The sequence below is a fragment of the Hippocampus zosterae genome, chromosome 2, assembly GCF_025434085.1.
Source record: "Hippocampus zosterae strain Florida chromosome 2, ASM2543408v3, whole genome shotgun sequence".
NCBI lineage: Eukaryota > Metazoa > Chordata > Actinopteri > Syngnathiformes > Syngnathidae > Hippocampus > Hippocampus zosterae.
In genome coordinates, this window is record NC_067452.1 from 21,483,715 (window position 1) to 21,498,528 (window position 14,814).

General features: G+C 42.0%; 2 protein-coding genes across 2 annotated transcripts in view; one reads left to right on the plus strand and one right to left on the minus strand.

Moving 5' to 3' along the window:
• The window catches only part of LOC127596313 (uncharacterized), a 747,551-nt gene that overhangs the window by 72,001 nt on the left and 660,736 nt on the right, over window positions 1-14,814 (plus strand). The gene's annotated exons all lie outside the window — the stretch shown is intronic.
• The window catches only part of cenpe (centromere protein E), a 44,970-nt gene continuing 37,464 nt past the window's right edge, over window positions 7,309-14,814 (minus strand). The window contains exons 45-51 of the mRNA XM_052058567.1: window positions 13,992-14,192; window positions 12,791-12,967; window positions 12,338-12,438; window positions 12,171-12,268; window positions 9,629-9,764; window positions 9,209-9,546; window positions 7,309-7,445 (exon numbers count right to left, since the gene is read on the minus strand). Coding sequence (XP_051914527.1) covers window positions 7,381-7,445; window positions 9,209-9,546; window positions 9,629-9,764; window positions 12,171-12,268; window positions 12,338-12,438; window positions 12,791-12,967; window positions 13,992-14,192 — 1,116 coding nt within the window. The 3' untranslated portion in view covers window positions 7,309-7,380. The remainder of the gene's footprint in view (window positions 7,446-9,208; window positions 9,547-9,628; window positions 9,765-12,170; window positions 12,269-12,337; window positions 12,439-12,790; window positions 12,968-13,991; window positions 14,193-14,814) is intronic.

Genomic DNA, 14,814 nt, shown 5'->3' on the forward strand with positions numbered 1-14,814 from the left:
CGTGTTGCCGACCTCTGCTTTCGGCAGTCGTTTGGCTCTTTTAAAAACAAAAAAGTTAATTCTTTTTCTTTTAAATTAAAATGAACTTAAGTGGTGAGTGGCGTTAAACAGATGCGGCTCTGGAGTCGCGTGTTGCCGACCTCTGCTTTCGGCAGTCGTTTGGCTCTTTTAAAAACAAAAAAGTTAATTCTTTTTCTTTTAAATTAAAATAAACTTAAGTGGTGAGTGGCGTTAAACAGATTCAAGCCACTTTTTTGATGAATTGATCACTCTTTGCCAATTGCTTATTGATTTGAATTCACTACTAGCTTCAAATGCTCGTATATTTGGGCTGGATTTAATATTATTGGAATGTGTAGTGGGCCAGTAAAAACAAAAATTGTTTTGGGCTACATTGGACTATATCATAAAAACAAACCGGTCATCTCTGCGTGCGTGCTTAGGACTGCCATTGGCAAAGTTCTTGTGAATCCATCTATCCATTTTCTACCGCTTCTTCGGGATCGGGTCACGGGGGCAACAGCTTTAGGAGGGAAGCCCAGACTTTCCTCTCCCCACCCACTTCTTTTAGCTCTTCCCGGGGGATACCAAGGCGTTCCCAGGCCAGCTGCGTGACATACTCTCTCTAGCGTGTCCAGGGCCTCCTGCCGGTGGGACGTGGCCGGAACACCTCGCCAGGGAGGCGCCCAGGAGACATTCTAATCAGATGCCTGAGCCACTTCATCTGGCTCCTCTCAGCGTGGAGGAGAAGTGGCTCGACTCTGAGCCCCTCCCGGATGACTGCCCTTCCCACCTCATCTATAAGGGAGAGCCTGGACACCCTGCGGAAGAAACTCATTTTGACCGCTTGTATCCGGGATCTCATTCTTTGGGTCACGACCCTTCTTGCGAATCCACAAACACCCTCATTCACACACATGTGCATGTCTTTGCTCCAGGGGTCCAAAGAAAACAGAAGACTATGGAGAGTCATCAGAAGATGCTGGAAAGTGCCCTCTAACTGCTCTCGTATTCGTACGCCTAGAGGCGCCTGAAGGCAGTTCCATCACACAAATCAATAGACTCACAGATATACACACACAAAATTCACCCATCTATGTCTCTTTCTGCTGTTTTTTTCACATGCACCCTCAATCCATTTCCTGATGTTTGCTAATGCAGACACAATGCCCTTTCTCACCTGTCAGGTACTTTGTAGAAAAGAGACACCACAGTACGGTTTAAGGAGTCACACGCCAAAAGGTGCTTTACCAACCATCATGCACATTGCGTAGGATGCAGGGGGAACAATCTCCGACTGCCAAGAGATGAAAAGCGCTAAGTTCTTGGAAATGAACAGGCAAAATCTACCCGAAAGGCATCAAATTCTTGGTGTGACTGCTGGCAGCTGCCATTTGTTTGGCTCTGTTGAAGTTAGCATGAGTCCTGCGGAACAAATGATCAACCACCGGCAATAACATTGAGAATTTAACACTTTAGATATCGGTGTCATCTATAACAAGAGAGCTATAACATCCATCCATCCATCCATTTTCTTAACTGCTTATCCACTTCATGGTCGTGGGTGAGCTCAAACCTCTACTTTCTACACCAGGGGTTTCAAATTCGTTTTTGACATGGGACACTTTGGAGTTACGTCTCCCCTCAGAGTGCTGTTCTGACAGTGAAACCGAATAAATGTTTAATCATCTCATCGTATTATTACTTGTACACAACTAACTGGCAAAGACGTACCTTCGAGATGAATTAAAATGGACAAAGATTTTACATAACTACACAGAAATGTTTTATTCTGGTAGAGCAAACAAAGTAGATACTCTATACTAGAGGATGACACAGGAGTGGATCTTCACATCCGTCCAATACTTATCCCACATGGAAAAATAAATAAATCAAGCCCCAGTAAAAACGCTTCCCATTTGGTCCTGCTCCCATTCAGTGTGACTTCTCTGTTGTGTGTCAAATTTGCAAGAGATGTATATTCACTTTACAGGGACTTTAAATGTCTCCTGTACCTTTGTTGGCACTTTGAATTTGCATATCAAAGAAATCCCAACGGGACTTTCTTTGCATATTTACATTTGATTTGGGACGTTAAATGAACATGTCAAAAACAGTTGTGTTTGTATCTCTCTGAAGGTGCAAAGACTGTCGCTTGTATAATTAGCACCATAACATGTAACATCACCAAATGAACAAAAGAAGCAGAATTCAAACAACAGCAAGCAGCACCTTTCAGATGTTGCCTTTCATTACGCGTATTCAAATATTCCCATTTCACCTTTGGACCTCAATGCTTGCGAAATGATAGCTCTATTTCAATAATAAAGACAAAAATATGTATTGTAGGTATGTGCTAATGTTTCTTGGCTAGTAGTGACATTAGGTCTCCTAAATTCCATCAGTTTCACTTCTGAAGGCAGGGGTGGGGTGAATATTTTTAGATTGTTCATAGTTGTGAAAGGAATTTCGGTTCAAGGTCATTTTTTTTCTCTGCTTGACAAAAACAATCTGTCTTCTTTAACGTCACAGAGTTCAAAGTCACGAAACGGTTAAAGCGATCTGTCATTTTACCTGACAGCGGAACGTCTCCACGCTGATATGGTGATTCTCTGAAACCAAATTTAAACTTTTTCTTGTCACATGTTGATGGGGGCAGAAGATGGGGGGAGGACTCTGAGGTCTTCTCCCCCCCCCCCCCCCCCCCAACACTGTGGTGACATGTTTGATGTGTGTTTCTTAACACATCTGTAAATGAAACCGTTTCCCAGCTTCTTCCTGCTGAAAGAGGAGCCTAAAAATGTGATTCTTGCTGGAGTCAGTATTTTGGATTCAGGATTGCACACTAGTCTATTGGGCTTTCATGGTACCTAACCTCCCAATGCATTGATTCGGTTCTCCTTTATTATAATGTTATGGTTATTTTTAAACAATCTGCCATATTTCATCGTACCAAAGTAAAAAAAAAAAAAAAAGGAAAAGGTACATAATGAAATATGGGCGTTTGGGACGGGGTGGGTGGGGGATCGGGGGAGTGACAACATAAAAAAAAAACCCTCTCTCGTTAACTAAAAACCTCTCTCGTTAACTATATATAATAGCAATTTGGACAACACGGCAAAATGGAAGTAATTTTACTCTTAACTTGCGTAGTAGCGCTTGTACTGGGGTGGGCTATCAATGTCCAAGTATCATTCATTATTTTTAATCTCCATTGGTAATCAAATGATTTGATTTTACTTCAAAATCCTCCAGTCTTAACAATATTGCATAATTGCCTACATTATAATATAGATGATAATTTTGATGGATTGTGCTGCAAACTAACCTGGGTATGATATACTGTATTTCAAGAGCAACTTATGAGTTTTTAACTTCTTTTGGGCGGGGGTATGTTTGGTTTGATTAAGTCAAATGAAACAAAGAGAGGACGACATGGGACAAGAGATTCAAACCGTTCCTTTTGAAAGTCAGTGTTACTTGTTACAAGACAATCTAGTGGTTGTTTGAAAAATAGTTTGTTGCCCTTCAGTCTTTTGCTGTGACAGCCAAACACTGCGATCGTGAGATTACAACTTCCAGCATCCTCATACTTGTCAAAAGAAATTCAGCCTGTCATTTAAAATCAACTTCATACAACAGAGTAAATAAAAATCCAGACTTCATGGATTCCAATTGACATTGTTAAGGGAGCTCTTATTGTATATCGGTTATAAAAGAAAAGACCAAAAATTATTTTTAAAAATGAATATGAATTTTTTTTAATGTTCAGTGCTTTGTTACAGATGTAGTTGTTTTTAAAGGGTTCTATAAATAATGTTGAATCAAATTGAGAACCGAGGCCCTATTTATGTGTTAACAAAACAGTTTTGCTGAAGCAGTATCAAAACTGGTACATTCGCAAGAAATATAAACACCACAACCTTTTCCCATAAGTGTTCCTAAAACTGATTGACCGGATTCAGCTTTATGCTAAACAAGATGTAATTTATTATTTCAGCAAACCCGGTGGTATATGTGCTATTTAAAGGTGAGAAGTACTCCTTTAGTTCATCATGAAATTGAATTAGTAATTTGTCTCTGAAGCCCTGAATTGAGAATCCAGAATAGTCCAGGCATTGTACTATCCCACTGGACAAAGATGGTATGCAGCCGAATTGGTTTTATTCCTTGCACTGAGGCCAACTCCTTATAATAAATACAGTGCAGTGAAAAAGTATTAGCTTTTTATCAAATTCCTATTTTTGTGATTTTTTTTTGTCGTTTTCTCAGTTTAATGTCTATATATAATATAATCAAGCAAATGTTAAGTTAAGATAATCCAAGTAAATACAGTTTTCAAATAGAGATTTTATTCTCTAAGGGGGGCAGCCCGGTAGTCCAGTGGTTAGCACGTCGGCTTCACAGTGCAGAGGTACCGGGTTCGATTCCAGCTCCGGCCTCCCTGTGTGGAGTTTGCATGTTCTCCCCGGGCCTGCGTGGGTTTTCTCCGGGTGCTCCGGTTCCCACCCACATTCCTAAAACATGCGTAGTAGGCTGATTGAACACTCTAAATTGTCCCTAGGTGTGAGTGTGAGTGCGAATGGTTGTTCGTTTCTGTGTGCCCTGCGATTGGCTGGCAACCGATTCAGGGTGTCCCCCGCCTACTGCCCGAAGACAGCTGGGATAGGCTCCAGCACCCCCCGCAACCCTAGTGAGGATCGGGCGGTCCGGAAGATGAATGAATGAATGAAGCTCCACTGACCTCATTCAACTGTGAAAGAAGTCACCTAAAGAAAACCTGTCTGACAAAACGAAATCAGCAGAAAGATCTCAAAAATCTGCAAAAAATACCATTATTCAAAGAAATTCAAGAACATGCGAGGAAAAGTCACTGAAATCTGTCCGTCTAGAAACTATTACAAAGCCACACCAAAGGATTTAGGACCACGGTGAACGACAATGAGAGAATAGAGACAAAAATAACTTATTGGAAATTTGTGTCTTGTTCTGCACCAAACACAGGATGTCATAAAAATGACATCATACCAGAGTGGCAGTGTGATGGTGTGGGGCTGCTCAACTAATTCAGGACCTGGATGACTTGCTGCGATTGATGGAACCATAAATTCTGTTGTTTACCAGAAAATCCTGAGGGACAATATTTGGCCATCAGTTTATGACCTTAGGCTGAAACACAATCGGATTCTTAAGGACAGTGAGACAGAACACACCAGCAAGTCAATTTCTGAATGCCTTACAGGTTTAAAAGGAATTGTATTAGGAAGAGTGGGTCAAAATATCTCAATGGATGTGAAATACTCATTAATAGTTTAGAAAACACTTGATTTCAGTTGGTGCTGCTGAAGGTGGCCCAAGAGATTACGATATTAGTGTATACCCCCCCCCCCCCCCCCCCACACACACACACACATCACACTCACATTTAAAAACTGCATTTAATGTTCGCTTTGGTTGTCTTTGTCTGAAAATCTTCAACAATTAAGTGGGGAAATTATGGGGGGAAAATAATTAAGAGTTAAAATACTTTTTCAAGGGCACTAAATTTAATCTGCACAAATCTTGTATTTTAAGATTCAATTGATATAATTCTGCAACTAGGCTTAGTGTGCTCCCTGTTGGTTTGAAGGCAACACTACAATAGGCATTTTATGACAACCTTCAAAAACAAGAAGGAAAAAAACTAACAGGTTGTGAAGGTAAATATGGAAAAAACAAATCCTAAAAAACAGGAGTAAGCAACCAAATAGCTAAATATCCATCCATCCATCTTCTACCGCTTATCTAGGGCCGGGTCGCGGGGGCAACAGCTTTAGCAGGGAAGCCCAGACTTCCCTCTCCCGAACTACTTCTTCCCTGGGGCATCCCGAGGCGTTCCCAGGCCAGCTGGGTGACATAGTCTCTCCAGCATGTCCTGGGTCTTCCTCGGGATCTCCACCCGGTGGGACATGCCCGGAACACCTCACCAGGGAGGCGTTCAGGAGGCATCCGAATCAGATGCCCAAGCCATCTCATCTGGCTCCTCTCGATGTGGAGGAGAAGCGGCTCGACTCGGAGCCCCTTCCGGATGACCGAGCTTCTCACCTTATCTCTAAGGGAGAGCCCGGACACCCTGCGGAGAAAACTCATTTCGGCCGCTTGTATCCGGGATCTCGTTCTTTCGGTCACGACCCATAGCTCGTGACCATAGATGAGGGTTGGAACGTAGATCGACCGGTAAATTGAGAGCTTCGCCCTTTGGCTCAGCTCCTTCTTCACCACGACAGACCGATACAACGTCCGCATCACAGCAGACGCTGCACCGATCCGCCTGTCGATCTCTCGCTCCCTCCTGCCCTCACTCGTGAACAAGACCCCAAGATACTTAAACTCCTCCACTTGGGGCAAGATCTCCCCCCTGGCCCGGAGGGAGCACTCCACCCTTTTCCGACTGAGGACCATGGTTTCAGATTTGGAGGTGCTGATTTTCATCCCAACCGCTTCACACTCGGCTGCGAAACGCTCCAGTGAGAGTTGGAGAGCCCTGTTTGAAGGAGCCAACAGCACCACATCATCTGCAAAAAGCAGGGATGCAATACTGAGGCCCCCAAAACGGACCCCCTCAACGCTTCGGCTGCGCCTAGAAATTCTGTCCATAAAGGTTATGAACAGAATCGTCGACAAAGGGCAGCCTTGGCGGAGTCCTACCCCCACTGGAAACGATTCCGACTTACTGCCGGCAATGCGAACCAAACTCTGACATCGGTGGTATAGTGACCGAACAGCCCGTATCAGGGGGTTCCGTACCCTATACCCACGAAGCATCCCCCACAGAACTCCCCGAGGGACACGGTCAAACGCCTTCTCCAAGTCCACAAAACACATGTAGACTGGTTGGGCGAATTCCCACATACCCTCAAGGACCCTGCTAAGGGTGTAGAGCTGGTCCACTGTTCCACGGCCGGGACGAAAACCACACTGCTCCTCCTCAATCTGAGGCTCGACTTCCTGACGGACCCTCCTCTCCAGCACCCCTGAATAGACCTTAACAGGGAGGCGGAGGAGTGTGATCCCTCTGTAGTTGGAACACACCCTCCGGTCCCCCTTTTTAAAAAGAGGGACTACCACCCCGGTCTGCCAATCCAGAGGCACTCTCCCTGTTGACCACGCGATGTTGCAGAGGCGTGACAACCAGGACAGCCCGAGAACATCCAGAGCCTTGAGGAACTCCGGGCGGATCTCATCCACCCCCGGCGCCTTGCCGCAGAGGAGCTTTTTAACCACAGTATAAGATGTTTATGTATAAGAATCACAACAAATCACCAGGAATAAAAGTTTTGTGAATTTATTGAATTCTCACTGGAATAATTAAAAAGGGAAGAACAGCAATGTTGTTTTTATTCACTGTGTAATACAGGATTCAAGGGCTTCCGGCGGCTGAGAGGCACACCCATCCGGGTTGGCATCTGTAAAAACAGCGAAAAAGGCAGTCATTAATAACTGGTGTTCATGAACCGACCCCAAAGTGTTGTACCGGCTGAAAAAAAACACCACTTTACAATTTCGGGAAAAATTGTGCTGTTAACACCTCCAGTGTGTTTGTTTCACAATTTGGAGCCATCATCTGATCAATTGTTTGTTGTCTTTCAAATTGTTTGACACTTCAAACCAGGGGTGTCCAAAAAGAAGAGAAGGATTCCAGGGTCATTTCAGTCTTCATCATCTTTCATTTATTTATTACGCACGGTAATTAAAAAAATAAAAATTAAAAATACAGTGTCGGTAAAGTCACTGTATCCTAAGCAACTGTTGTTTTATGTGTATTACAGGCTTCGCATCTGCTACATCACAGCTTTGCAGAAATTAATCTCTACATCCATCCACCCATTTACTAATCCGCTTTATCCTCACAAGGGCCACGGGCGTGCCAGAGCCTATCCCAGCTGTCTTCGGGCAGTATGCGGGGGACACGGCTGTCAACCAATCGCAGGGCACACCAAGACGAACAACCATTCGCGCACACACTCACGCCGAGGGACGATTTAGAGTTTTCCAGTAACTGGCCACACCTTTTTGGGGGAATGTGGGAGGAACCCCGAGTACCCAGAGAAAACCGACGCAGGCACAGGAAGGGCAGAATCGAACCCTACACTTCTGCACTTGTGACGGCAACATGCTCACCAGTCGACGGACTGCCGGAATCTCCACATTCAGAACCAAAACAAGGGAAATCTTTACAATAATGCTGATCTTCAAAAGAGTGTTCACTGGTTTGAAAGTAAGAAGTACATTACAGACAAACTTGACACAAGCAGAGTATATTTTTTTAAATATCTGCAACGGGCCCTTACAAAACAGCAGATTGCGTATGGAAGATTTTGGACACCCCGACCTTATAAAGAGGACATCACTGGTGTTGAGCCGAAACCTCGAACTGCATGACACAATGTGTCAGTGCAGTCAAATGTAAATAGTTATTGTAAAAGCAATGGCCTAAGTCACATTTTCACAAAATATTTTGCTTTAAACATCTCCTCCTCATGATGCTGAATACTGCCACTAAAAATCGGATTTATGGTTAGTTAAAGAGGTCATTCAATTCCACACCTGAAATGAAATTATGAATGACTATAATCAGGATTTGGTTCAATTTTTGTGTTTTCGGCTGGAGGGAATAACTTTAGCCATTAATTTTCGGAAAGTGACCAAATGTTAGTTAACTCATTCACTCCCAGCCATTTTCACTGGAACAACCCCCTCAATCCCAGCGTTTTATTGGATTTTGACTGATCTTGCAAGGCTCACAGAATATTTGGTTCTAATGCCATATAAACATGGAGCCTACCAAAATAAAGTTTGGACTCTCTTCTTTCAGCAGAAAAAAATGTGTTTCTACATTTTTCCATTCTTCAGCAATCGCCAATCGGCATTACAAAATGGCTAAATTTTTATGAAAATAGCAATTACTGGGCAAAAAAAAAAAAGAAGAAAAAGCTTTTTGTAAAAGCTTGCAATTCAAGCATGTGAGGCACCACTGCCACCTATATGCTACATGATTTACAATGCAAACAGCTTATCAACGTCTTGTGGAATGATAGAGTTAAAAGCCAAAATGTGCCTGACCACAGTACTTATCTTTGCATTTGCCCTTGACAAAGATAAATAGCCTTATTATGACATAACTACACATCAATTGCCCTACGACATGTGATTTGTTCAGGGAGTTTACCTGCACTGATTCCAAGGCTGGAGTTATCGAAGAACAGTTTGGGAATTGTTCCGGGAAGCAGATTAGCGTTTGCGCCTTTGTCAAAAAATTTGCTTTTTGGAGAGTCGAGCAGTGGCACTTTTGGTGACTCCAACAGCTGGATTGGGGAGTCGAGGACCTTCTGGGAAGTAACTACAAACTTCTTTGGTGACTGAGGCAAGAAGTCGGAGCACACGGTAAGTCCCTGTTTGGTGGGAGTACATGGCGGTGAAGGTTTGACATCCACTTTGGCCTTTGACTTCAGCTTGAGCGCTCTGTTCTTCCATTTTGTAAGGTCAGCCTGCTGGCTGGAAATCACGCTGGGGGTGGAGCAGAACAGAACATGTCAAGAGGAAATCCAACTGAAGTGGCGCCGCTCATTCTATGATGTGTTCGTCTTACTTTTCAAGATGCACGATTTTAATCTGAAGCTGTTTGACTTCCTCCACCAGTTTACTATTTTGCAGAACACCGCTGCTCTTGTTCACCAAACCCCGGGGGTTCAGAAAGCGGTCATAAAGCTCTTGACCCTGCAAGACTAAAGAAGCATTCAAGAAACTTGGGTGAGCTAGAAAAAGTCATAAACGGTTACAATATTGCCAAGCAACCGACTTCTAAATACAGCGATCCCTCGCTACTTTGCGGTTCACTTATCGCGGTTTCAGTGCATCGCGGCTTTTTCAAAAGTATTCAACCCCCAAAAAATAAATAATGGCGAAAATGCCGCAAAAGGTGTGTGAGAGGCAGCGAAAGTCAGCAAAACAACAGCGAGTCACATAGAGCAACATATACAGTACTACATGTAAATATACTGTATACCATTAAATGTGGCCTTATAAATATTATATATACACCCCTACACATGTACATATACCTGTACATCCATGGGGGTGGTGGGGGGGGGGGGGGTGGCTGGAACCTAATTTCTTCCTCTTTTGCGGGGGGTTCTGGTCCCCATCAACCGCGAGAAGCGAGGGATCACTGCAGTCGGGTAATAACTCACGACAATCTAAAATATATGCTCTTTTTTTCTAGCATGACATGGCTTAATATAGAGTACTCATACATCCTCTTATCAGAATCAGGCTTCTAAGAAATGTTTATAAAATCGAATGAATCAGCTATCTGCCAAAGCACATTATTGTGTTCTTTTCTGTGCGCTAAAAGATTTTCCAACAAAAGCATAGATCAAGTCTACTATGACTGTACTTTTTATTCTGATTTCTGGAGTCCTTCATGAAGGCAGACAGATTATCTTTTGTGTTTAATCAAAATCAAACATTCGCAAACATATGCTTTTGCTTTGGGAAAACAAAGAGAAAGCAGTAACAGAATCAGTTACAAAACACTCAGTTACAAAACACTGCGAGTACAGATTCAATCGTTCCTGTGTGATATTGCTTCATTGTTTTAAGATCACTAAACAATACTAATGAGGGTAGTTAAAAAAACAAAAACACTAATGCAGTGGTTCTCAATTATTTTTTGTCATGCCCCCCCTCAAGGAATAGGAAAACACCCCCCCCACAACTATAAATAGTATAATTTGTCTATAAAATCGTTATTAGTACAACTTTGCAAAACACTGTATCCTTATTAACATCTAAGAGAATTTAAAAAAGAAATGTGGACCAACTTATAACAAAGAATAGCTTTAGTAACTGCAAAAGAAAAGATTTAAAGTGCATCTGAAATTCAAAAATAACATTAAATCCTTAATTTAACAATAAATATTTTTTGAGCGACAATGTCAAACCATACGATACTGAAAAAATGCATTCAAACTAATCACCAACATTATCTCAGAGCACAATATTAAAAAAACTTTAACCAGCAAAACAAAAATACAGGTATATAAAAGAATTGCTTTTTTTTTTTAAATCAAAGATGATGTCTGGATTAATGACTACAATGAGCACGTTTTGCAATGAACAGCTTTTCGAAGCGAGGTTTGAAGCAGGACACAGCAACTCTCGGCTCCTGCTCAATGTGTAGCCGGCACCTGTATTTTAGTTTACTTTAGCAGTCACAAAGCGGCATGATTGTTGGCAATATTCGGCACGTTTTCGCTGAAAAAAAAAAAAAAAACTCACGCAGCTTATCAGCGTGATTGGGGTGTAATGTCTTTAAGTGATGCCTTAATTTATTTAGCTTCATGCTGTCCGCTTCCAAAATTTTTAGACACAGTAAGCACATCGACCTTTCCTCATCTGTCACCGCAGTCACACTGAAGCCAAGCGCTACATACGCTCGTCATATTTCCACCCTGAGAATGCTCCCTGCGCAAACTCTGCCAATGAGAGCGCTACTGCCCCCTAGCATAGTGGAGGTGCAACTGCACATTATTTTAGGACAGTAAAAAAAAATAAAAAGCATGTCCCCCAAGGTCAAATGCGCCCCCCCACTATTTGAGAAACACTGCACTAATGCAAGATAATATTTGTATCCAATTCATTGATTTGAAAAACATTTAATATTTTCAAGAACAAAACATTTCCCCTTAATTTTTTCAAACTGTGCTTTCCAACATGTGTTGTGTCATTTTTCTTATTTTGACTTCAAAATGGCGCCGCGAGAGTGGCTGCCTTTCCAGCAGCTCATATATTTTGTTGTTCTACTTCTTCCTTTCATAACTTTGCTGCTATGAATTGGGAATTTCTCCATTGCGAGACTAATAAAGGTTTTCTTATCTTATATATTCAGGTACCATTTTTAACGTTTATTTGCAATACAATTTAACCGAATCATGCAAGTAAATTATTTTTATTTTCCTCTATTTGAGCACAGTCTTAATACTGTAAATAATCTTAAAGGGGTAACATTCCAATCACGTCTAATTTTTTATGACAACTTGGTACTGTATTTCAATATCTACCATTACGGTGCTCTATGTATTTTTGGGGTGTAGCACTATGAAGTATAAGTGTGAGAGCCACTGGCTTACATGACTCCTCCCCTTGCTGCTGCAATGTCCTGAGAGATTCCTTCAGTTTCCTCACCAACTCTTCTTTCATATGCAGAACAGTGGTCATCCTCTCGATCCTGAGAGATGGGACAGAATGTTAAGAACAGGGAAATGATGGTACTGGCACTGTTCTGGCCGGTCCTTACTCTTGCTGATGTTTATCGGAAGCAACGCTTAACTCCATTTCCTTCATGAACAATTGAGCTTGGGCTTTCTGCAGCTCAGCAATTGAAGGCGGCACACATTTCTATTAGGAAATCAATGTGGGAATGACAAAGCATTTCATTCATGTGTGTATTTTACTCGTGAGAGAAGACAACTTTTTAGTGTGAGCGTGTCAATTGTATATGCGAGGAAAGAAAATTCTGCAGTCTGTGTAAGAGTGTTTCGGTTGTGATAGTTTCAGGCATGCGTGTGTGTGTGTGTGTGTGTGTGTGTGTGTGTGTGTGTGTGTGTGTGTACAAATGATGCCAAAAATCCTAAGTGTTTGAGAGCTTCATTTGGAGTGTGTGAGAGTTAATCCTGAATGATCGGGTTCTATACTATACTATCAGCACCCCCCCCCCCCAAACATTTTAAGGAGTGACGTTGAAACCAACCTCAGACTCTTGCAGTTGGCTCTTCATGGTTTTGATGGCATTCTTCAAATCTTGAACTTGGACCCCACTTGCCACAAGTTCTGTCTGGAGTCGCTGAATGTCCATCTTGTAGCCAGAAATGCAGCTGTGATTTTTTTGCTGGGCCTCTTCGAGGTGCTTATTTTTGAGAGCCAAAGCCTGATGAAGATAACATGTTACAATTTTGCTCATAAAAATCATGCCAACTTCTGTACAAAAAAAAAAAAAAAAACATCGTTTTTTTTAAATAAATAAAAAGTCTTTCCTGCCTGTATGCATGTCTGGTAATGCTGAAAAACACATATCTTCAGACTATGAGTCCAATCATGTACCTATTTATAAATATTGTGCGTGGAAGATTTAGAGCATACAGTGAATCCCTATTTATCACGGGGTTATGTTCCACACTCATCCGCATTCCACACTGTATTATAAAACAATGAATTTAATAAACGTCTGCTATCTTACTGCTATAATATATAGCAGCATGTCCTATTTAAGCAAAATGGAAGTTAGCATAGATAACAATTCATCCATTATCTGTAATCTGCTCAACGAGGATCGCAGGGGTACTAGGGCCTATCCCAGCTGTCTCGGGGGGGAGAGAAGCAGGGTCCCGAGGGATACACCTTGAACTGGTTCCCAGCCAATTACAAGTTAGTATAGATATGTTTATGGTAAAGCTTTGAACAACTGGTACTTGCACACACATCAGCAACACAAAAACAGCTACATTTTTTGCTCGAAAATTAGGACTTTTCTACCACACAACATGCTTGCTGTCATGTATAAGAATCAAAGAAAAAGTGCATACATCTAGATCGACAGAGTAGATAAATATTTTATGGGACATTTTAGAGCCGTACTTTTAATACTGCAATATTTTTGTTCACGGTTATCATACCTCCAGAATTTAATATCGGCCAAAGCCTATAGGCAATGTGGCTGTATCCTAAATAGCTGGCGAGTAGACTGATCATAATTCTAATGCTCACAAATGTGTATGGGATATGTGTTTGGTATTTGAACATTGTTACAGTGTAATTGCTCGTAGTCCTTAGTATGTCTAATTCAAAATGTAACAATATAAATGGAGAATATTAACTACTAAGTGAAGCCGCGGGTAGTTAACTGTGGTTGATACGTCCTGTGATAGTCACAAACCTAAAATGATGATACTTACTTTGATTCTCTCCTCAGCTTGATGGAGGAGAATAAGTTCTTTGTTGTTAATCAGCAACGTCAGCTCTGGCCTCGCTGGAATTTCCTCCAGCTTCCGTTGCAAAGTGACATACTTGCTTTGTTCTTCTTCTAACTGGAATTGAGCATGCGCCATCACCTGCTGCAATTCCTCACACTGAACAGTGCGGTCATCAACGAGGCCCTGTAAGGAGTTCGGAGAGATGATGAGCTTTGCATGCATATGCAATTTAAGAGCCAAAATGCAAATATTGACATGTTTCTATCAATTCTATTATGTGGCATCAGTGGGCTGTTGTTCCAAAGTGAAACGTGCCTCTACACCAGGAACATAAAACAGGTGGTTTGTCAACAATAAATTATTAAAGGGTCTGTATCATGTAAGCTTGAAAAAAAATTTAGCCATGTTAAAAGTCCTCATCAAAAACATCCCCAATAACACACTTTCCCAGTCTCCGCTCTTGTTCTGAACCTTTTCAGAACAACTTTTTTTTTTCCCCAAGATGGCGCCCGAGTAGGCAGCCTTTGGCAAGTGCTCTTCAAGAGCCTTGCTTTTTTGTTCTTTTTTGCCGTTTTTGTCTTTTGTTTTGTCACATGTGGTTTTTTGTTTCATTGTGTGGACCTGATATGGACCGTTTTCAGCGCTTTTTGGCCACGACATTCGTCAAAGGAGCAGTATCTGTGCTTGGTGGTTGCGCCTTCTCGGCAGCACGCCTGTACCAGCACAGATTTTGATTGGGAGGAATGTCGGCGCCATTGACTGTCGGTGCTGGACAGACCTGGGGCGCTTGTGTTTTTTGCGTCAG